This window comes from Heteronotia binoei, chromosome 2, assembly GCF_032191835.1.
Source record: "Heteronotia binoei isolate CCM8104 ecotype False Entrance Well chromosome 2, APGP_CSIRO_Hbin_v1, whole genome shotgun sequence".
In the NCBI taxonomy this organism is placed as follows: Eukaryota; Metazoa; Chordata; class Lepidosauria; order Squamata; family Gekkonidae; genus Heteronotia; species Heteronotia binoei.
Genome location: NC_083224.1, coordinates 21,035,495 through 21,060,207, shown reverse-complemented (window position 1 = coordinate 21,060,207; position 24,713 = coordinate 21,035,495). Strand labels below are relative to the sequence as shown.

Sequence of the window (24,713 nt, the reverse complement as noted above, 5' to 3'; positions counted from 1 at the left end):
CTGTTATGCAAAAGGAAGCAAAATACAGGGAGAAGGAAGCAGATGACAGCCAGTTGCTTAGGGGCCTGATAGGAGCCCTCCGAGGGCCTAATTCGGCCCCCAAACAGCATGTTTGACACCCCTGTTCTATTATTTTTTTCTCACCAAAAATGGGAAAATAACCAAACCATATAAAGTCTTCCCCGTGGCACAGAAAAGCCCCATGTGAAACAATGGTCATGTCAGGGGGTGTGGCCTAATATGCAAATGAATTCCTGCTGGGCTTTTTCTACCAAAAAAGCTCTGGATTCACGTCTGGGGTACAGATAGGTAAGGGGTAACTTATGCACCCCTTTCTCTCCTTGGAGGACAGGCAGTTTATTTGTAAGAAGAACGAATGTGTCAAAAATGTTAAAAGCCCCAAACAAACCACCGCAAAAGGATTTTTCCTATAAGGGTTCATTCATTTGTTCGTTCGTTCGTTCATTCATTCATTCAAACAACTTTCACTTAGTGTTTACTTTGGTTTCATAAGTATGCGTTTGGAAAGAGCTTTGGTGGCCTGCAGAAGGCAAGGGTAAATATAATTAAGAAACAGTAAGTGGAAGATTTTTTTTTTTTTTTGGAAATGCAATGCTTGGCTTGTTATTTAATTCATCATCTGCATTCTCCAAAAAGCGAAATGGCTGTGTCGCGAATAAGAGGAAGGCTTTAATGAACAGTAGGCATCTAGGGGCCAGTTTTCCAGCCCTACGCTTGAGAAACCAAATAAAATTGCAACGGGTTGCAAAAACCTCTCCGTATTGTTACAGCCCACCAATGCGCTGAATGGCCGAACGGTCTGTCATTGGTCAAGTTAAAAAAAACCAATGAGAATCCAAAGTGGTTTAAAGGAAGCGACCCCTGTCTGAACCATCAATCATCCCCCCTGCCAACCAACTCCAGTTAGAAGAGTTTAATTCTCAGATCTGCTGACAAAAGGTTTACTGCCGCTTCAAGTGCATTAGGGCAGGGGTGTCAAACTCATTTGTTATGAGGGCCGGATCTGACATAAATGGGACCTTGCTGGGCCCGGCCATATCAGGCCAGGACACGTGTGTACCTATTTAAGATTAGGTAGCTGAGATATAAACTTTATAAAGGACTCAGGACAGTCAAATACACTTAAAACATGCTTAAAACATTAGCAGTCAGTCGTAACAGTGCTTTCTTTGTATTTCTGTCAGGGATCCAGGGAACTGGGCAAAGGAAGCTCTGGCTTTTTTCCTTCCTTTCCTAGGGGACCAGTAGGGGGAGGAGCCTCAGCCAAAAGAAGAAAGAGAGGCTTGGCTCAGTAGCTCTGCTGTGCAATGGAGAGAGCCTGGCAAACCAAGCTCTGCCTCCCCCCTTCCCCCCCCCCCCAAGGGAGGAGGCTCAGTCAATGGAGAAAACAGACGTTTTGCTCTGTAGCTCCTGTGCAATTGAGCAAGCCTTGCAAAGCAGAAGGAAGCAAGAAGGAGAAGGAAGCAGATGACAGCCAGTTGCTTGGGGGGCTGATAGGAGCTTTCTGGGGGCCTGATTGGGCCCCTGGGCTGTATGTTTGGTACCCCTGCATTAGGGTTTGGGAACATTAGGAAAAGGTTTCTGATACCCATGAACTGAACTTTTACTGTTGGCTGTGAGACATTTGCCTCTGGGCAGCCCTGGATTAACCATTAAGCAAAATAAGCAGGTGTTAAGGACACCAAGGGGAAGGGAGCACCACAGAGTTCCCCCCACCCCAGCTGTCTATGCCCTTAACTTTTTCACTGCCACACTCAAGGTTAGTCAGGGTTTTTTTGTCATTTGTCTTTATCTGCCATGTTCAACTGCAATCTGTATTGTTTATAAAAAGTTTTCTTTGGTATTAGGCTGATCCTGTTTGAAGCGGGCAGTTGGACTAGATGGCCTCTGTGGTCCCTTCCAACTCTGTGATACTGAGGTGCAGTTTGGTGTAGTGGTTAAGTGTGCGGACTCCTATCTGGGAGAACCAGGTTTGATTCCCCACTCCTCTGCTTGCAGCTGCTGGAATGGCCTTGGGTCAGCCATAGCTCTCGCAGAGGTTGTCCTTGAAAGGCTCCACCTACCTCACAGGGTGTCTCTTGTGGGGGGAAAAGATAAAGGAGATTGAAAGCCGCTCCAAGACTCTGAGAAGGGCAGGGTGTAAATCCACAGTCTTCTCCTCCTCCTCCTCCTCCCTGTCTGAAGAGGTATCCGGAGGGAACAGGAAAGAAGAAAAGGCAACCAAGAACAGCCGTAGTGCTGACAGAAGTAGCTTTGGAGGCAACAAAAATGGAAGTTAAAGTTGGTCGGCAGCCTAGCACTGCAAAGGCCTTAAAAGGCACTGCACAATGCTAAACAGTCGAAGCCTCCCTCCTGTTCCTTCCAGCATGTGGGGGGAAAAAAATCCCATGCGGAAATGGTCACAACAAGTGAAAAATCAATCATGCCGGTGGAACGCGGGCCAGTTGGCAAAGCCAGCTTCCCCTGACCTGTGTGTTTTCTATGTGTGACAGTTGGGCAGGGGAGGGGGGAAGAAGCATTAAGTCATGTGAGCAGGGCTTTTTTTTGTAGCAGAAACTCCTTTGCCTATTAGGCCGCACACCCCTGATGTAGCCAATCCTCCAAGAGCTTATAGGGCTCTTCATACACGGCCTACTGGAAGCTCCAGGAGGATTGGCTACATCAGGAGGTGTGGCCTAATATGCAAAGGAATTCCTGCTACAAAAAAAAGCCCTGTGTGTGAGCACTTAACTTCACACAGGACATGAGCAGGCCTCATTTTGTTAGGCAGAAGCTCAGAGGACCGGAGTGGAGCTCCAGAACCTCTACATTTTATTGTGCTCTTTCTTTCTTACCCCCTCCCCCCAAAAATTCTTGCTTCTGGGCTCCACTGTTCAACCCCCTCTGTGAGAATTTTAAGAACATAAGAACATAAGAGAAGCCATGTTGGATCAGGCCAATGGCCCATGCAGTTCAACACTCTGTGTCACATAAGAACATAAGAGAAGCCATGTTGGATCAGGCCAATGGCCCATGCAGTCCAATACTCTGTGTCATGCAGTGGCCAAAAAAATTATATACACATATATATACACATTGTGGCTAATAGCCACTGATGGACCTCTGCTCCATATTTTTATGTAACCCCCTCTTGAAGCTGTCTATGCTTCAATTTTGCTGAACTCTAAGATCTGACACACTTTCTAATATTTCCCCCCACAAAAAATGGCAAAATAACCAACATATATAAAGCAAACAGATGGAAATCTTCCTCATGCCACTGTGGCCACAGAAGAGAAAGTCATCGAAAAAGTATGATGGGAGTTAGGTTTGATTATGACCGTGATCATTCAAGAAGTATTTTAAGGTAGATGTTGAGCTGATCTTCTTCTTCTTACTTTAGATTTATATGCCACCCACTCCGCAAACGGACTCTTCACTGATATAGTTTAGTCCACCTTCCAGTGATGTCATGGTTGTGTGGCATATGCAAATGAGTTGCACCAATGAGCTCCGGCACCTCTTTTTCTATTAAATGACCCCTGGACGTGAGACAGGCCAGAGGTGGGCTGCCTACCTTGGCACCAATCTGGCCTGTGTGTTTGGTGTAGACTTGCCATCCTCCAGGCGGACTTACACAACAACAGAAAAACTGTGGCAAATAACGAACGAATAATGAAAATTACTTCAAAATTGTAATTAATTAATTTTTAAACACTACAACATCACATATTATTGCATATTATCAAAAACCTATGAATACAAGGTATAAAGTGCAGAGAATAAATTTTCAAAAGTGCTTGCAGTTAATCATGTGTGTTGCCGACTTAAGACGCTTGAAGACTATTCACCCGACTCCACGGGACAAATAAAGTGCCAGTGTCAACAACCGTGTTGCAATTGCAGAAAGTTCTTGTTTTTCAGAACAGAATTTATGATTTCAAGATGTTGCTTTAGACTTTCATCCTTTAAAGAAGTTTGATATATAGTGGATAGTCATTAGCCTCCAACAGTAAAGCCTGTAATACTGTTTCAAGTGTCTTCATCTGAGAGACGTAGTCCACTTATCAGCATCCAGCATACCACATTCCTGGGACACTACCTCTGGAGAAAACCTCCAGAGAAAACCTCGAGGTGAGGTTGTAGTGTTTAAAAATCAATTAATTACAATTTTGAAGTAATTTTCATTATTCGTTATTTTCCACAGTTTTGTTGTTGTTGTTGTATAAGTCACTTCGTCCTGTGGAACTCTAGGCTTTTCTATCCTCCAGGTGGAGCCTGGAGATCTCTTTTCTCCCACCTGCAGTTTATTGCTTTCAAATTCTACTCCCCTCGCTTTGTACCAGAGTGGCTGGACTCTCAGGTTTGCCTGTTCACCGCTGAATTCTTGGCCGTGCCGGAAACTGAGTCAAAAGTAGTAGAAGAAGAAGATATTGGATTTATATCCCACCCTATAATCTGAACCTCAGAGTGGTTTACAATCTCCTTTACCTCCCCCCCACCAACAGACACCCTGTGAGGTAGATGGGGCTGAGAGAGCTCTCCCGGAAGCTGTCCTTTCAAAGACAGAGTCTGAGAGCAGCCTGGAATTTCCTTTCGCTTCCTCCCCCACAACAGACATCCTGTGAGGTAGGTGGGGCTGAGAGAGCTCTCCTGGAAGCTGCCCTTTCAAAGACAACTCCTACAAGAGCTATGGTTGACCCAAGGCCATTCCAGCAGGTGCAAGTGGAGGAGTGGGGAATCAATCCCGGTTCTCCCAGATAAGAGTCCGTGCACTTAACCGCTACACCAAACTGGCTCTCAAAGGAGCTGCTGCTACAGAAAGCTTCTCTGCTGTTGCAGTGCTCAAGGGATGAGATTCTTCAAGGTCTGGTGTGTCTCAGGCCGGTGAGCTTTTGTTTGCTTGCTCTGCTGCTACTTAACCCCCCCCCCCCCCTTTCTTTCTCCCCTTTCCAGTATGCCATCTGGACTGCCATCTGGGTCACCTGGAACATCTTCATCATCTGCTTTTATCTGGAGGTTGGCGGCCTTTCCAAGGTGAGTGAGGGTCAGAGCCAGAAATTCCCCAAGGAGCTGGGGGGGTGTACTTGCATCAGTCTGGGCTTTGGACTTGCAGGTCTTAGGAAGATGGTGAAGAGCCTGCAGTTGCCAACACTGGGCTTGGGGGTTCCTGGAGATTTGGAGGCGGAGCCTGGGGAGAGGTGGGAACTCAGCAGGGATGCGATGTCATAGAGCAGGGGTGGCCAAACTGTGGCTCAGGAGCTGCATGTGGCTCTTTCACACATATTGGGTGGCTCTTGAATCCCCACCACCCCATCAGCCAGCTTGGAGAAGGCATTTCTTTCTTTAAATCACTTTGCCAAGCCAACCTGTGGCTTGGAGAATGCATTTAAAGTTAAAGTTGCTTTCTTTTCACCTCTCTATCTCCTTCCTTCCTTCCTTCCTTCCTTCCTTCCTTCCTTCCTTCCTTCCTTCCTTCCTTCCTTCCTTCCTTCCTTCCTTCCTTCCTTCCTTCCTTCCTTCCTTCCTTCCTTCCTTCCTTCAAACATCTGACGTTCTTGTCCTGCGGCTCTCAAACACCTGACGTTTATTCTATGTAGTTGTTGTGTTGAGCAAGTTTGGCCACCCCCTGCTCTAGGGTTTCCTACAATTCCTAGAGCTACCCTACATCGCTTCTGGGTTTTCCACAGAAGTGACATCACTGCATGCACAACATAGAAGTGTGTTTTTCTTTTAAATTTCTCTTGGCACTGCTATCGGGCCAGTGGTCCATTTAGCCACACATTCTGTTCCACCCAGCAGCCAAGCAACCAGTTACCCTGGAGGACTGATGAACAGGCCACAGTGGCCAAGGTATCCCCCAAGACTGTCTCCCAGCATTGGTATTTAGAGGCTGACTGTGTCTGAATATGGAAGTTCCCTTTAGTCCACATGGCTTGTGGCCACGGATGGAACTATCTGCCACGAATCTGCCCAGTACACTCTAAAAGTAGGATTTTGAGGCTGGAAGGAGTATGGGGGAGGGGAACGTCCCTGAAGAAAACTTAAAAAGAAAAAATAACGCCTCACCTACTTATAGAATCATAGAGTTGGAAGGGACCTCCAGGGTCATCTAGTCTAACCCCCTGCACAATGCAGGAAACTCACAAACACCTCCTCCTAAATTCACAGGATGTTCATTGCTGTCAGATGGCCATCTAGCCTCTGTTTAAAAACCTCCAAGGAAGGAGAGCCCACCACCTCCTGTTCCACTGAGGAATCGCTCTAAGGGTCAGGAAGTTCTTCCTAATGTTGAGCTGGAAACTCTTATGATTTAATTTCAACCCATTGGTTCTGGCCCTACCTTCTGGGGCCACAGAAAACAATTCCACACCATCCTCTATAGGACAGCCCTTCAAGTACTGGAAGATGGTGATCATATCACCTCTCAGCCGCCTCCTCTCCAGGCTAAACATGCCCAGCTCCTTCGACCTTTCTTCATAGGACTTGGTCTCCAGACCCCTCACCATCTTTGTCCCCCTCCTCTGGACACGTTCCAGCTTGTTTATATCCTTCTTAAAATGGGGTGCCCAAAACTGAATACAATACTCCAGATGAGGTCTTACCAGAGCAGAGTAAAGCAATACCTTAGTGGTTACTTAGTGGATGTTCAGGCCCTAGAGTTCCTGCCAATTTCTAGAGCTGCCTAGAAGCGATGAGGGTAGCTCCAACAATCACTAGAAACTCTTATCCTATGCTTACCAATTGCTAGAGCTGGGCAATTGCTAGAGCTACTTTTGTCACTTCCAGGTGGCTCTAGGAATCACCAAGAACTCTGTGTTCTGAACGTCCTGTTAGGAAACAGGAACTTATTTTTCTTTTTATGTTTTCTACCCAGGATGATTAAGAACATAAGAGAAGCCCCGTTGGATCAGGCCAATGGCCCATCCAGTCCAACACTGTGGCCAAAAAACCCAGATGCCACCAGGAGGTCCATCAGTGGGGCCAGGACACTAGAAGCCCTCCCACTGCCCCCCCCAAAAGCACCAAGAATACAGAGCATCACTGCCCCAGACAAAGAGTTCCAACAGTAGGCTGTAGCTAACAGCCCCTGATGGACCTCAGCTCCATATGTTGATCCCATTCCCTCTTGAAGCCATCTGTGCTTGTAGCCACCACCACCTCCTGTGGCAGTGAATTCCATGTGTTAATCACCCTTTGGGTGAAGAAGTACTTCCTTTTACCTGTTCTAACCCGACTGCTCAGCAATTTCATTGAATGTCCATGAGTTCTCATATTGTGAGAAAAGGCGAAAAGTCCTTCTTTCTCTACCTTCTCTATCCCTTGCATAATCTTGTAAACCTCTATCATACCACCTGGTTTCCACACACCAATTACCTGACCATCGGAAGGCAAAGGCTGAAATTGCCTGGGAGGTCCCACATCAAAATTGGGCAAGCGGGAACCCTGTTTTGAAGTTATTTAGGAAGCTTTAGGTGATGCAAAGGACCTCAACCTGAGACCCTGCAGTTCCGCTGGAAGTCGGAGGAGACAGTACTGACCTTGATGAACCAAGGTTCTTATGCAATCATGTATTCCAAGACTGCCATGTCTTCCCAGTGAACTGATCACTGGGGGTCAGTAGTACTTCCTGGATATCTCCAGGTCCCACCTGGAGGTTGGCAACATGACAACCAAGGTTTGGTTCTCAGAGCTATCCACGTGCAGAGGTTTGAGGGCCTTCCTGCCCCGATCCTCCATGCACTGGTGAACTGTATTGTCCCCCCGCTTAAGGTCTTCTGTGGGCAAAAGCTCTTCCTTTGGAAATGTCAGCAGCAGCTTCCCTGTGCAAATCAGTCCCTGACCTTCTAAGACTAACCAGACTAAATCTGAGAGGCTTTAACTTCTTTTACTCCTACGGCCATCTGATGCTCCTCTTGCAGCGCTGTTTCTGTCTGCGTATCCTCCCATAGCCTTGCCAGTAGCCTTGCTTTCTTAAAATGTGGGCACTACATTTTAAGACGGATAGAGACAAGCTGGAATGGGTCCAGAGGGGGGCAACGAAGATGGTGAGGGGTCTGGAGACCAAGTCCAATGAAGAAAGGTTGAAGGAGCTGGGCATGTTTAGCCTGGAGAGGAAGCGGCCGAAAGGTGATCTGATCCACATCTTCAAGTCCTTGAAGGGCTGTCCTATAGAGGATGGTGTGGAATTGTTTTCTGTGGCCACAGAAGGTAGGACAAGAACCAATGTGTTGAAATTAAATCAAAAGAGTTTCTGGTTCAACATTAGGAAGAACTTCCTGACAGTTAGAGCGGTTCCTCAATGGAACAGGCTTCCTCGGGAGGTGATGGGCTCTCCTTCCTTGAATGTTTTTAAACAGAGGCTAGATGGCCATCTGACTGCAATGAGGAGCTTGTGAATTTAGGGGGAGGTGTTTGTGAGTTTCTTGCATTGTGCAGGGGGTTGAACTAGATGACCCTGGAAGTCCCTTCCAACTCTATGATTCTTGATTCTAATATTCAGTTTCTGATTCCTACTGAGGGACAGAGGATAACACTGACAAACCTGTCCAGTTGTCCTTCTTGAAGGTATCGTCTTGGAAAGGTGGCCAGTGCACCCAAGTGGACTGGCAGGGAGGTATGTGTACACAGCATGGATTTCTTTCGATAACAGACAGTCCTTAAAAAGTGTATTGGGCATTTCTTCTTGTTCTTATAATATGGTTACTAAAGAGAACCTCCACGTTTTGAGGCGGTCAGCCTCTAAACCACACAGCTAGGAAGCAACATTGTGGGGAGGCCTCTGTTCCCTGTTGTTGTCCCTGCAGAAGAACTGGTTGGCCACTGTGTGAGACAGGATGCTGGACTAGATGGATCACTGGTCTGATCCAGCAGGGCTCTTCTGATGTTCTTATGAAGGCCTTGGCCTCTGTGCCCTGTTGTTGGCCCTCCAGAGGAACCGGTTGGCTACTGTGTGAGACAGGATGCTGGACTAGATGGACCACTGGTCTGATCCAGCAGGGCTCTTCTGATATTCTTATGAAGGCCTTGGCCTCTGTGCCCTGTTGTTGGCCCTCCAGAGAAACTGGTTGGCCACTGTGTGAGACAGGATGCTGGACTAGATGGACCACTGGTCTGATCCAGCAGGGCTCTTCTGAAGTTCTTATGAAGGCCTTGGCCTCTGTGCCCTGTTGTTGGCCCTCCAGAGAAACTGGTTGGCCACTGTGTTAGACAGGATGCTGGACTAGATGGATCACTGGTCTGATCCAGCAGGGCTCTTCTGAAGTTCTTATGAAGGCCTTGGCCTCTGTGCCCTGTTGTTGGCCCTCCAGAGGAACCGGTTGGTTACTGTGTGAGACAGGATGCTGGACTAGATGGACCACTGGTCTGATCCAGCAGGGCTCTTCTGATATTCTTATGAAGGCCTTGGCCTCTGAGCCCTGTTGTTGGCCCTCCAGAGGAATTGGTTGGCCACTGTGTGAGACAGGATGCTGGACTAGATGGACCACTGGTCTGATCCAGCAGGGCTCTTCTGATGGTGTTATGAAGGCCTTGGCTTCTATATGCTGTTGTTGGCCCTCCAGAGGAACTGGTTGGCCACTGTGTGAGACAAGATGCTGGACTAGGTGGACCACTGGTCTGATCCATCAGGGCTCTTCCGATGTTTTTATAAAGGACCTCGGCCTCTGTGTCCTGCTGTTGGGCCTGCAGAGAAACTTGTTGGCTACTGTGTGAGAAAGGATGCTGGACTAGATGGACCACTGCTCTGATCCAGCAGGGCAGCCAGCCAGCCAGCCCCATCAATGCACAACTTGGGGAACTTTAAGAAGTAATAAAGACAGCTCCTTTGCTGGCTCAGGGAGAGGCAGCCAGTCAGCCCATGCCACCAGGAGATGAAAAATGACAGTCCCCACTATTAGGGAGGCAATAAATTACCTCGCCTTTAAACATGCAAAGTTATTCCGCTGTCAGGCTCTCCCTGGGCTCGGCTGGCCGGACTCAATGCGCTTGGAGGGCTATTACCACGGTCTCTGCTGGTAATTAGTGGAAAGGGATAAGGCAGCTAAGCAAAGCCTGGCTGTCCCAGGTGCTTGTGCCACCTCCCCCAAAAAAGAAATTGCATAGCAGGTGGGGGAGGGGGGAGCTGTGCGATGCAAGGGCTTGCTGCATATGCTAATCTTTGCGCAAGACAGCAAAGACGCAGGATCCAAACTGCATAATCTTTGAACAGTAAACATTATCAGTTTGCTGGTTGCCTTCAGATAATGAATCCCATAGAGAAATTTGCACGGGCACGTTGTTTGCCTCAAGAACGTAAGAATATAAGAACATAACAGAAGCCATGTTGGTTCAGACCAGTGGCCCATCCTGTCCAATACTCTGTCACACAGTGGCAAAAAAAAGAGGAACCATCAGGAGGTCCACCAGTGGGGCCAGGACACTAGAAGCCCTCCTACTGCTGCCCCCAAGCACCTAGGATAAAGAGCATCCTGTGCCCCAGACAGAGAGTTCCAACAATATGCTGGGGCCACTGATGGACCTCTGCTCCATAGGTTTATCCAGTCCTCTCTTGAAGCCGTCTATGCTTGTAGCTGCCACCACTTCCTGTGGCAGTGAATTCCATGTGTTAATCACCCTTTGGGTGAATAAATACTCCCTTTTATCTGTTCTAACCCGACTGCTCAGTGATTTCATGGAGTGTCCATGAATTCTTGTATTGTGAGAAAGGGAGAAAAGTACTTCTTTCTCTACCTTCTCTATCCCATGCCTCACTGGTTGCTACTGGTAGTTAAAGGGAACACGGGAAGTTCTGTGCCATGGTGGTAATGGAGTGAGTGTCAAACCGTAACAGGGAAGGTTTTAGGTGATCTTAGTCCAGTCACTTTTTCTCAGCTCGTTGTTATGAGGATAAAACATAAGAACATTAGAGAAGCCATGTTGAATCAGGCCAATGGCCCATCCAGTCCAACACTCTGTGTCACATAAGAACATAAGAGAAGCCATGTTGGATCAGGCCAATGGCCCATGCAGTCCAACACTCTGTGTCACATAAAAACATAAGAGAAGCCATGTTGGATCAGGACAATGGCCCATCCAGTCCAACACTCTGTGTCACATAAGAACATAAGAGAAGCCATGTTGGATCAGGCCAATGGCCCATGCAGTCCAACACTCTGTGTCACATAAAAACATAAGAGAAGCCATGTTGGATCAGGACAATGGCCCATCCAGTCCAACACTCTGTGTCACATAAGAACATAAGAGAAGCCATGTTGGATCAGGCCAATGGCCCATGCAGTCCAACACTCTGTGCCATCAAGAGGTCCATCAGTAGGGCCAGGACACTAGAACATAAGAACATAAGAGAAGCCATGTTGGATCAGGCCAATGGCCCATCCAGTCCAACACTCTGTGTCACACAGTGGCAAAAAATTTTATACATACACACACACTGTGGCTAATAGCCACTGATGGACTTCTGCTCCATATTTTTATCTAAACCCCTCTTGAAGGTGGCTATGCTTGTGGCCGCCACCACCTCCTGTGGCAGTGAATTCCACATGTTAATCACCCTTTGGGTGAAGAACTACTTCCTTTTATCCGTTTTAACCTGGCTGCTCAGCAATTTCTGAAGCCCTCCCCCTGTGCCCAAGAATACAGAGCATCACTTGCCCTAGACAGTTTCAGCTATACCCTGTGACTAATAGCCAATGATGGACCTCTGCTCCATATGCTTATCCAATCCCCTCTTGAAGCCCTCTGTGAATATAGATGCCACCACCTGTGATCTGGGGTGCCCCAATGCCTGAATGTAAAGTCAAGCCAAACTCATGGGTCGTGCAAACTTCTCTCTTAAGGGGTTCCCAACATGGTGTTTTGGTTCCCACCAGCACATTTCCTGGTGCCCACCAAGGTGATCTTAGGAAGTGGGTGGAGGCAAGAAATTTCCTAAAAGCTCTTGGTGGGCTTCACAAAAGGTGTCAGTGGGGACACCTCTGCCCCACAGTGGCTTCGCTCCAGAACTCTGGTGCTCCTAAGCTGAGGTTTCTTCTTCCTCCTCCTTTGTCAAAACGGACCATTTGTTGTCCTTCTTGTTGCCACAACACAAAGGAAGTTCCGGGAGGGTTTGGCCAGCAACTGAGTCTTGTCTGCTCATTGCCGTGCTCTCAAGATGGGAGTTCCAGTCATCCGAAGATTTCTTTTAAAATCCTGAGGCAGTCTTGAAAGCTGAGACGTGTCAAGAACTCTAGGGGTTGGGTATTGCTGAATGAATCTCCGTCGCCATCTTTCCACACTTAAGAGGAAGACCACAGATTTATACTCTGTCCTTCTCTCTGAATCAGTCTCAGAGCGGCTTACAATCTCCTTTACCTTCCTTCCCCACAACAGACACCCTGCGAGGTGAGTGGGGCTGATAGGGCGCTCACAGCAGCTGCCCTTTCGAGGACAACCTCTGCCAGAGCTATGGCTGACCCAAGGCCATTCCAGCAGCTGCAAATGGAGGAGTGGGGAATCAAATCCAGTTCTCCCAGATAAGAGTCCGCGCACTTAACCACTACATCAAACTGGCTCTCTTAAGGGGTTAGTTACTGCCGAGAAGCAGATTAACAAGTAGAGTCTTGGGAGGGATTGGGGGTGGGGTGAGGGGGTCTTCCTTCTTAAGCCCAAGGCTTAATCCTAGCAAAGTCTTCCTGCTTTGGCACCGCAGATTGCAATGGGGAGGTCAGCCAACCTTCATAGCCAGGGCAGGCGCTGATAAAGGTTTCCCTTCAGAGTTTCCAAGTCTGCTCTTTTTATATCCTGATTTTCAGTGCCTCTACCCGGTGGCAGATTGCTCAGAACGGGGCCTGGAGATCTCCCGGAATTACAACTGAACCTCAGACTAAAGAGATCAGTTCCCCTGGAGAAAATGGCACCCCCCGAGGACTCTATGGCACCACATCCCTTCCCTCTCCAAACCCCACCGTCCCTTGACTCTGCCCCCTATAATCCCCAGGGATTTCGTAAAGAAAGAATTCCTTGCCTGTAGACATGCAGCCTGTCGGGGGAGAGGCTCGGGGAGAATCTGTAGCAGAACAAACTCATCCTGGTCCCTGGTCTGGATGTGGATTGACGAGAGACCAGCCCGGTGGGCAAGAGACAGAGACAAAAAAATGTGCACTTTCTTCTACTTTATTCAGCTAAATATCAAGACAACCAAATTGAGCAACAGTTTACCCATATTGATCAATAATCAAGAGATCTCTTGGGGTGCCTAAACAGAGAGCCCAGCTGGCCGTCAGAAAAGGCAAATATCAGAATCCCTGATGTGTCAGCTGTCGGGGGCCAACCATTCCTCTGTGCCACAATCTGGAAGGGGAGGAGATTCAAGTATACCCCTCCTGCATAATGTTCCCTCTAAGCTACAGAGTCTTGTGAGCAAAAATTCTACTTTGCGAGCTACTGGCATTAAAGTTGGAAGCTGCTGCATAAGTTATTGTGCTCTGGGGCTCTTTTTCCTGAACTAAGACAAAAATGTGTGAGCTGAAGGCTAGAAATGTGCAAGCTAGCTCAGGCTAACTCAGCTTACAGGGAACACTGCTCCTGAACACTTTCTTCTCTACTCTCTTGGTAGAAAAAAAAGCACCTTTAAGACCAATAAGTGCTAACTTTAGGCATGCTTAAGTTTTTTTATATATATATATATTGTATTTTATATATTATATTGTATTATATATATATATATATATATATATAATATATATATATATTGTATTATATCTCTGCTACCTAATCTTAAATAGGTACACACATGACCTGGCCCAATGTGGCCTGGCCCAACCTGACATGGCCCGGCCCAACAAAGTCTCATTTATGTCAGATACGGCCCTCATAACAAATGAGTTCGACAGCCCTGTCTGGGAGGATTGGCTACCTCAGGGGTGTGTGGCCTAATATGAAAAGGAGTTCCTGCTACAAGAAAAAGCCCTGGCCTAAAGTGCAGATTTGAACCGAGGTCGCCCGTTCCTTGTCTCATCCTCTCACCACAATACGGCAGCGGCTCTAATTTCTGCACAGATCCTGCTTCCTGTTTGTATCCGTTTCCTCTATCAAAAGGGAAAGCTTTTGAGAAGAAGAGACCTCCGTGCTTCTCCAGTGCCTTGTGGGTGGCTCACTAGGTTGGGGATTTTGCGTCCGAGCAAGGAAGAATGAAAACCGGCAGGGCAGATTGCAAAGGGGCCCAGCTACAGTCCCAGCGGCCTCCCGGCTAATGTTCTGTTTATGGGCAGAGGTCAATAAACTATTTGCCAGGAGTGCTTTCTCCTATTACCCTCTGTCAGTGCAGGTGTTCTCTGGAGAGCTACCGTCACGATTGCTGGCCAGAAAGAAACAGCGTTCTGAGCTTGTTGAGAAAGCAAGACCCCACTCGGTTAAAGGGTGGCCTTGGAGTGAGGTTCTGAAGGTCGCTGAATTAGGGTTGCCAGTCCCCAGGTGGGGGCAGGGGATCCCCCATTTTGGAGGCCCTCCCCTTGCTTCAGGGTCATCAGAAACGGGGGGGGGGGAGGGGAAATGTCTGCTGGGCACTTAATTATTCCCTATGGAGACCGATTCCCACAGGGTATAAAGGAGAATCGATCTGTGGTGTCTGGGGCTTGGGTGGGGGGGCTGTTTTTTGAGGTAGAGGCACCAGATTTTCAGCATAGCATCCGGTACCTCTCCCCAAAAGACCCTCCATGTTGGACCAGGGGGTCCAATTCAATGAGCCCCCAAAGAAGATGCCCCTATTCTTCATTATTTCCAATGGAGGGAGGTCATTTAAAAGGCGTGCGGTCCCTTTAAATGCGATGGCCAGAACTGCTTTTGGAGTTCAATGATGCTTGTCACAACCTTGCTCCTGGCTCCACCCCCAATGTCTCCTGGCTCCACCCCCGAAACCCCCAGATATGTCTTGAATTGAACCTGGCAACCCTACGCTGAATCCTAGAATGAATTGGGAAGGGCCAAAAGTCTTATTTAATACAGCTGATCTATCCCCAGGTGGTTCTTGTTCATGCTCTCCCCCCCACACACACCCCCACATTCACACCCACACAGAGATCCTTTATTTGAGAACTCTAAATGAGAAAGACAGACATAGAAATACAAAAGGGAAACATTTTTAAAATTTAATTTATTTAGCATATATAATGGTGGCTCAGTGGTAGAGCATGTGCTTGGTAAGCAGAAGGTCCCAGGTTCAATCCCCGGCATCTCCAAAAAAGGGTCCAGGCAAATAGGTGTGAAAAACCTCAGCTTGAGACCCTGGAGAGCCACTGGCAGTCTGAGTAGACAATGCTGACTTTGATGGACTGAGAGTTTGGTTCAGTATAACGCAGCTTCATATGTTAAACTGAGATTCGAACAGGAAAAAACCCCCATAAGACACAAACAGGAAGAAGCCATGAGACCGAGCTGTAAAAAACAGTTATCAAAAAACAGCAATTAACAATCCGTTATAAAATTAAGATTCACAGTAACCAACCACCTAAACTTTGTTGCATCGAGGGAATTACATCAGAAGAAGAAGAAGAAGAAGAAGAAGAAGAAATTGGATTTATTTCCCATCCTCCACTCTGAATCTCAGAGTGGCTCACAATCTCCTTTACTTGCCTCTCCCACAACAGACACCCTGTGAAGTAGGTGGGGCTGAGAGAGCTCTCACAGAAGCTGCCCTTTCAAGGACAACTCCTGCGAGAGCTATGGCTGACCCAAGGCCATTCCAGCAGCTGCAAGTGGAGGAGTGGGGAATCAAACCCGGTTCTCCCAGATAAGAGTCCGCACCCTTAACCACTACACCAAACTGGCTCTCCTTAGCACACAGGAGATCCAGAACTGGTTTCCATATTCCGTCATATTCAAATAAAGAAACTACCATATGTAAGTGCCCTCCCCCGCAAAGGATTATGTATAATCCTACTCATCAAAAATTGTTCCTCCCAAAGGGAAAACATTTAAAAATAGAGGTAGATGGAATGTTGTTACAACAAATGTATTGAAAACAGGTTTGACTACTGTGTTTTGAATTAATCCTAGAAAGCAAACCAGATCCTATTAGCATTGCCAGCTCCCAGATGAGAAATAACTGGAGCTTTTGGGGAGGGGAGCTTGAGGAGGATGGGGTTTGGGGAGGGGAGGGACTTTGATGGGATATGATGCCGTAGAGCAGGGGTGTCAAACATGCGGCCCAGGGGCCAAATCATACCCCCACAGGGTTCCTATCAGGCCCATGAGCAAGTCTGCTTCCTTCTCCTTCTCTCTTGCTTCCTTCAGTCATCAGCGACCGTTAAATAAAATATTGCAAGAGTGCTAACCTTTTAAGCATGTTTTAAGGGTTTTAAAGATTTTTTAATTGTGTTTGCCTGTGTCTGTTATAAAGTTTATATCTCCACTACCTGGCATTACATTCTATGACACAAATGGCCCAGCCCAAGACCATTATGGGACCATTTATGTCAGATCCGGCCCTCGTAACAAATGAATTGGACACCCCTGCCATAGAGTCTACCTTCGAAGAAGAAGAAAATGATGACAATGATGATTTATTTATTTTATTTACTTAATTTATATCCCACCCTCCCCACCAAAGGCGGGCTCAGGGCGGCTCACAGGTTGGGGTCAAACAATGAGCGAACAAGATGAAACAGCGATAAAACATAAAAACAATTATTAAAACATGACTATCAATAGGTGCTAGTACAGTAGTTCATACAGACAGTTAAGATTTCGATGGTAGCAATATAACTGGATGGTCGGTATTAGGTGTTCCAAAGGGACCCCAGATTGCCATAGCATGGTAAGAAATCCAGAGTGATGTTTAAGTTTCTGGTTTATGGGCCTAATCCGTTGCTTTAGAAGTTACCATTATAGGAAAGCATGGTGGAAGAGGGCCGTTTTCAAGGCCCTGCAGAACTGTGGAAGCACTCGCAGGGCCCTAACCACCTCCGGCAACTCATTCCACAAGCTAGGGGCAGCAACGGAAAAGGCCCTGGCTCTTGTTGTTTTGAGCTTTGCTGCTCTGATGCTGGGAACTGTCAACAGGTTTTGAGACCCGAACCGAAGTGCTCACAGGGGCATATACGGGGACAGGTGGTCCCTAAAGTATGCAGGACCCTGGCCATATAGGGCTTTAAAGGTAAATGATGATGATATTGGATTTATATCCCACCCTTCACATTCCGAAGCTCAGAGAGTCAAGATGTAGCCTAGAAGCTAGTAAGAATATTGAATCCTTCTTTGTTTTCTAGAAATCCCAGTCATACCTTTTCCTCATTAGTAAAGTAAACTACTTTGTATTCTTAAGCTAAACTGTGTGCCTGGCTGTTATTTCGTGGTTTTCTCCATGTTACCCTGCTAATAGTATATCTAAATCCCAACACTTGGACTGCAAGAAGATCAAATCAGTCAGTCCTATGGGAAATCAACCCAGACTGTTTCCTGGAAGGTCAGATGCTGAAACTGAAGCTCAAATACTTTGGCCACCCAATGAGAAGGGAGCACTCCCTGGAGAAGACTCTTGAGAGTCCCTTGGACTGCAAGAAGATCCAGTCAGTCAGTCCTAAGGGAAATCAACCCAGACTGTTTCCTGGAAGGTCAGATGCTGAAACTGAAGCTCAAATACTTTGGCCACCCAATGAGAAGGGAGCACTCCCTGGAGAAGACTCTTGAGAGTCCCTTGGACTGCAAGAAGATCCAGTCAGTCAGTCCTAAGGGAAATCAACCCAGACTGTTTCCTGGAAGGTCAGATGCTGAAACTGAAGCTCAAATACTTTGGCCACCGAATGAGAAGAGAGCACTCCCTGGAGAAGATCCTGATGCTGGGAAAGACAGAAGGCAAAAGAAGAAGGGGACAGCAAAAGATGAGATGGCTGGACAGTGTTACTAATGTAACAAACACGAATTTGAGCAGACTTCAGATGGTGGAAGACAGGAGGGCCTGGGGTGACTTTGTCCATGTCTCCCTTCTCATTTGGTGGTCAAAGAGTTAGACTCGACTGTGCAACTGAACAACAACAAAGATAGATTCGTGGGAGGATAGGTCTACAGCCCATGGTGATTGAGGAGAACTTCCACATTCAGAGGCAGTTAGCCTCTAAATTCCCATGCCAGGAGACAACATCAGGGGAAGGTCTCAGTTCTATGCCCTGCTGTGGGCCCTCCAAAGGAACTGGTTGGCCACTGTGTGAAACAGGATGCTGGACAAGATGGACCACTGTTCTGATCCAGCAGGGCTCTGCTTATATTCTTATAAAGGCCTCAACCTCTGAGCCCTGTTGTTGGCCCTCCAGAGGAACTGGCTGGCTACCATGTGAGACAGGATGCTGGACTAGAGGGACCATTGGTGTGATCCAGCAGGGCTCTTCTGATGCTCTTATGAAGTCCTTGGCCTCTCTGTCCTTTAGTTGGCTTTTCAGAGAAAATTGTTGGCTACTGTGTGAGGCAGGATGCTGGACTAGATGGACCTCTGGTCTTATCCAGCAGGGCTCTTCTTAGGTTCAAATAACTTCCTCGCTCTCTCCGTGAAGGGATTTTTCCCCTTAATGAATGTGGCCACACGAGCTCCTTATTTCTACCTGAAGAAGCCAGCGTATCACTTCCACGAGCTTTATGCTGTAGTTTCATCTTCAGGATACTTAACCGAATAGCTCCAATTATTTTGTTTGTGTGATGTGACATGTTGGTTTTTTGTGTCAGGCACATCTCAGATCACCGCAGTTCCAATTTTATTTTATTCTTGTTACTCTGCTACAAGATTCAAAGTGAAATGGATGTGGGGGGGTTTTTTTGCTCCGAAACCCTTTTGAACAGAACAGCCTCTAAAGGGGTTATGCTACTCGGATTATAATGACAGCGAATCTTGCCGAGTTGGATACAGCTGTTTTTGCCAAGTACGGCCGGGGGGTGGGGGCAGGACATTCATAAGCAGCAAAAAAGACTCCAGGAGACAATGAAAAGATCGCAGCGTCGCCCGGAGTACAAACGTTATCTGGCCAATGTGCCTGCAGGACGTAAGATTTATCCACAGCCTGGCGAGAGGAGACTCGGTTTCTTTTAATGGTCGAGACTTATGAGTTGTTAACTGCAGCTCATTACACTGGTTAAGGGTTGTATCCGCTTGCATGCTGTGAACAGCTCTGGCTCTTCATCTCTCTCTCACTCTCTCCCCCCCCCCGCCCCCGCTTCAACAGTGTGGCAAGAGCCCAGCCTGGACGTAACATTCAAAACAGAGAGACTTCTCCAATTATCCAGTGGCAAATTGGGATTTTTTTAAAGTACACAGAAAGGGAGGTGGGCCTGCAGGTCATCCTGACTGCCTGATAGGCTTGCCGGCTTCCAGATGGGAACTGGAGACCAGTGTTCCCTCTAAGCTGAGTTAGTGTGAGCCAGCTCACAGTTTTTGAGTTACCGGCTCACACGTTTTTGTCTTAGCTCAGGGAAAATGGCCCCAGAGCGACCTAATCCATAGCTTAGAGGGAGTATTGCTGGAGACTGCCCAGAATCGCAGACGACGAAAGAGAGCCAGTTTGGTGTAGTGGTTAAGTGTGTGGGCTCTTACCTGGGAGAACTGGGTTTGATTCCCCACTCCTCCACTTGCATCTGTTAGAATGGCCTTGGGCCGGTCATAGCTATCGTAGGACTTGTCCTTGAAAGGGCAGTTTCTGGGAGAGCTCTCTCAGCCCCACACATCTCACATGGTGTCTGTTGTGGGGGAGGAAGGTAAAGCAGATTATGAGCCAGTCTGAGACTCTGAGATTCAGAGTAAAGGGTGGTGTATAAATCCAATTTCTTCTTCTTCTTCCAATAACTCACAATTGTAATGCCAGTAGCTCACAAAGAAGAATTTTTGCTCACCAGACTCCATAACGTAGAGGGAGCATTGCTGGAAATGGCCCAGAATCTCAACTGATCTCCAGGCAATACAGATCAATTCCCTTGGAGAAAATGGCTGCTTTGTAGGGTTGACCCTGGGTTGAGAAATACCTGGAGATTTTGGGGGTGGAGCCTCGGGAGGCCGGGGTATGGAGAGAAGAGGGGCCTCAGCAGAGTATAATGTCATAGAGTCCACCTTCCAAAGCAGCCATTTTCATCAGGGGAACTGATCTTGATAGTCTTGAGATCAACTGTGATAGCCGGAAGATCTCCAGGTGCCACCAGAAGGTCGTCAATCCTGTTTGTGTGGATGATTGGCGTGCCCAGAATGTTGTTCCCAGATAGGGCTTCTAAGAACATAAGAGAAGCCATGTTGGATCAGGCCAGTGGCCCATCCAGCCCAACACTCTGTGTCATCCAGTGGCCAGAAAAACCCAGGCGCTATCAGGAGGTCTACCAGTGGAAGCCCCCTCAAGCACCCAGAATACAGAGCATCACTTGCCCCAGACAGAGAGTTCCATCAGTACCCTGTGGCTAATAGCCACTGATGGACCTCTGCTCCATATATTTATCCAAACACCTCTTGCAGCTGTCTATGCTTGTAGCCGCCACCACCTCCTATGGCAATGAGTCCCACTCCTCCACTTGCACCTGCTGGAATGGCCTTGGGTCAGCCATAGCTCTGGAAGAGGTTGTCCTTGAAAGGGCAGCTGCTGTGAGAGCCCTCTCAGCCCCACCCACCTCACAGGGTGTCTGTTGTGGGGGGAGAAGATATAGGAGATTGTAAGCCGCTTTGAGTCTCTGCTTCAGAGAGAAGGGCGGGATACAAATCTGTAGTTGCATGTGCTAATCCCCCTTTGGGTGAAGAAGTACTACCTTTTATCCGTTCTAACCCGACTGCTCAACAGTTCCTCGCCCTGGGTTGGGAAATACTTGGAAATTTTGAGGGTTGAGCCTGAAGAGGATGTGGTTTGGGGAGGGGAAGGGCTTCGGTGAGGTAGAGCCCGTCTTCCAAAGCAGCCATTTTCTCCACGGGGAGGGACGGTGGCTCAGTGGTAGAGCATCTGTTTGGGAAGCAGAAGGTCCCAGGTTCAATCCCTGGCACCTCCAAAAAAGGGTCCAGGCAAATAGGTGTGAAAAACCTCAGCTTGAGACCCTGGAGAGCCGCTGCCAGTCTGAGAAGACAATACTGACTTTGATGGACCAAGGGTCTGATTCAGTATAAGCCAGCTTCATATGTTCATATGTTCCAGGTGAACTAGTCTCGGTTGCCTGGAGACCTGTTGAAATCCCAGGAGGTCGCCAGCCACCACGTAGCAGTTCACTAGAGCCAGAGGCTCCAGGTATTGACATTTTTGAGGAGCCAGAAACAATTTTTTAGGAACGGCAGAGTTTCTTTCCACACCAGGTGAAATCCCAAACCGCCTACTGTGTTTCTTTACTGCCTCAAACCCCAGATGGCACAATATAGTTTATTGAAGCTATAAGACGAGAGAAGAAAAACTGTGTGTGTGGTGGGAGGGGGGGGAGGGATTGGCGTACAGAAGTGAAAGCCAAGGGCAGCAGCGGAGAGAAAGGATTTGGAAATCCTGGGAGTAGGGGGGTGATGTCCATTAAGGAGCTATCCATCATGCGGGAGGTCAGTTGCTCAAAGTGATCTGACCCAAGGGGATAATTGTGAGGGGGGGGGGTCAGTCAATGTCTGGAAAGAGCAAATGCATATCAGCGTATCAAAGGGAGAGGAGGAGATGGAATTGAGAGGGAAATTTATGAGGGGATAGTTCGTGTTCCTGGCACAAAGGAAATCGCACTGACCTCTCAGTTATGAAAATATTTCCGCTTCTGGTTTCTGGGCTCTTGCAAGTTCATATTCGCATGTGTGTGTGTGTGTGCGCGTGTGCAATCTCCAGTTCCCCATATTTATTTTCAACACAGCTTCCATACCCAATTTGTTCTCCTTGTGAATCTCAAAAGAAAACCTGAGAAATTGCGACATCTCAAACTACCAAAGAGCGCAAGACGTTAGCCTTCTGCGTGGAGGTTGTTTCCTTCGGTGGGAGAAAACCACGACTACTTTATACGGAGAGCGATTAATAATGTGGAATTCGCTGTCAGAGGATGTAGTGATGGCCTCAGGAAAAACAGCTTTACAAAGGGATTAGATCAGGGGTGGAATTCAAACAGGAGCTCTTTTGCATATTAGGCCATACCCCCTGATGTAGCCACTCCTCCAAGAGCTTACAAAAAAGAGCTTTGTAACCCCTTGGAGGATTGGCTACATCAGGGGTGTGTGGCCTAATATGCAAAGGAGCTCCTGCTAGAATTCCATCCCTGGATTAGATGGATTCATGGAGGTGAAGTCTCTCAGTGCCTACTAGCCATGATGGCTGAGGGGAGCCTTCACATTCAGAGGCACTAATCCTCTGAATCCCAGAGCCAGGAGGCAACACTGGGGACAGGCCTCAGGCCCTGTGCCCTGTTGTTGGCCTTCCAAAGGAACTGGTTGGCCGCTGCATGAGAAAGGATGGTGGACTAGATGGATGCTTAGTCTGATCCAGCAGGGCTCATCTGATGTTCTTATGAAGGCCTCAGCCTCTATGACCTGTTGTTGACTGTCCAGAGGAACTGGTTGGCCACTGTGTGAGGCAGGATGCTGGACTAGATGGACCACTGCTCTGATCCAGGAGGGCTCTTCTTATGTTTTAAATGCTGGATCAGACCAGTGGTCCATCTAGTCCACACAGTGGCCAACCAGTTCCTCTGGAGGGCCAACAAAAGGTCGTAGAGGTTGAGGCCTTCATAAGGACATCAGAAAAGCCCTACTGGATCAGACCAGAGGTCCATCTAATACAGCATCCTGTCTCACATAGGGGCCAACCAGTTCCTCTGGAGGGCCAACAACAGGGCACAGAGGCCAAGGCCTTCATAAGAACATCAGAAGAGCCCTGCTGGATCAGAGCAGTGGTCCATCTAGTCCAACATCCTGTCTCGCACAGTGGCCAACCAGTTCCTCTGGACAGCCAGAAGGGCTGGCTAAGTTTCAACAGTGGTGGGGAAGGGTACCTCTACATGCTCAGAGGTACCATGGCTATATAAAAGGTTGCAGTTGTATGCTATGGCTATAAAAGATTGTAATTGTATGTTTAACATTAGTACTTAAAAGCTTATACTATTGTGCATGTTGCACATCCAAGGGCTCTCCTTCCCTGGAGGTTTTTTAACAGAGGCTGGATGGCCATCTGACAGCAATGAAGATCCTGAGAATTTAGGGGGAGGCATTTGTGAGTTTCCTGCATTGTGCAGGGGGTTGGACTAGATGACCCTGGAGGTCCCCTTCCAACGCTATGATTCTATGTGTGTTTGGTGGGATCAGGCACAGGGTATGCTGCAGGTATGCGGCTATCTTGATTGATGGTACTTTGGGCTACGGCTGTCCACCAGCAGCAGAGAGGTATGATGGGGAAAGGAGGGGGGAGTGGAGATCAGCAGTGGCATCAAAGAAGAGCATGAGAAGGGGGTGGGGTGGACACCATTCTCGTCTGTTTCCGTGCTACTTTCTGCAGTGGCTGCTATTGCAGAGGGTGCATGTCTGTGCCTTCTGTGGTATAGGCCTCTTTGCAATGCTGGCTGTGTCAGTGCTTAGTTCTCATGGACCCTTCTTACATTGCTTAGGAAATACTATCACCACTTTGGGTTCAGGAAGCCATTTTCTTGGTGCAGGGGTCACTGAGGGTGTGTGGGGGGGAGATATTTGTGAATTTGTGCAGGGGGTCAGACTAGATGACCTTGGAGGTCCCTTCCAACTCTATGATTCTGTGGTTTAGTTGATTTGATTTTTAGCCTGCCCCTTCCTGTAGAACAAGCTCAGGGCGGTTTACATCATAAAAGACAATCAACATTGTCTTTTATAACATTATATAACAGAAAAGACAATCAACATTTAAAACCAATTAAATATATATAAGATCTAAAATTACAGAGTAACAGTAAAGACTAAAATGGCAAATTCTACCTCACAAACATGGCCTATTGTCCAGGTCCAACAGGTCCTGATGTCACTTCTGGGTTGGTGGGGCAGCTCTAGGAATTGCTGGAAACTTGATGGTTTTTCCATAGAGTTTACACCAATTCCTAGAGCTACCTCATGTCACTTCTGTTTTTTTTCTCAGACGCAATGTCACAATGTGGCTGGCATCCCCCTCAAGTCCCTCTCCCCAACCCTCCTGCCAGTTTCCAGCCTCAGCATGGAAACTGTACTCCAAAAGCAGTCTAAGCTGAAGATCCAGTACTTGTTATAGTAGACAATGCTGATTAAGATGGGCTGATGGCATAAAACAGTTTCATCAGTTTAACAGAGATCATCCTAACAATTTACTGGTGTGCTTTGGATGGATGGATTTATTTATTTACAGTCAAAGACTATTATTTACAGTTCGCAGATCATTAACCGTAATACATCCTTGTTAGAAAGGTTAAAACGCTTGGGGCTCTTCAGCTTGGAGAAACGTCGACTGAGAGGTGACATGATAGAGGTTTACAAGATTATGCATGAGATAGAGAAGTTAGAGAAAGAAGTACTGTTCCCCCTTTCTCACAATATGAGAACTCGTGGGCATTCAATGAAATTGCTGAGAGGTTAGAATGGATAAAAGGAAGTACTTTTTCACCCAAAGTGTGATTAACAAATGGAATTCACTGCCATAGAAGGTGGCGGCGGCTACAAGCATAGCCAGCTTCAGGAGGGGATTGGATAAAAATATGGAGCAGAGGTCCCTCAGTGGCTATTAGCCACAGCATATTGTTGGAACTCTCTGTCTGGGGCAGTGATGCTCTGTATTCTTGGTTCT

The 24,713-nt window shown here is 47.5% G+C and overlaps 1 protein-coding gene across 1 annotated transcript in view; it reads left to right on the top strand.

Annotated features, from left to right (window-relative positions):
* Positions 1 to 2,416: 2,416 nt before the first annotated feature.
* The window catches only part of NKAIN4 (sodium/potassium transporting ATPase interacting 4), an 85,146-nt gene continuing 62,849 nt past the window's right edge, over positions 2,417 to 24,713 (top strand). The window contains exons 1-2 of the mRNA XM_060232939.1: positions 2,417 to 2,464; positions 4,957 to 5,037. Of these exons, the coding sequence (XP_060088922.1) occupies positions 2,417 to 2,464; positions 4,957 to 5,037 (129 nt within the window). The remainder of the gene's footprint in view (positions 2,465 to 4,956; positions 5,038 to 24,713) is intronic.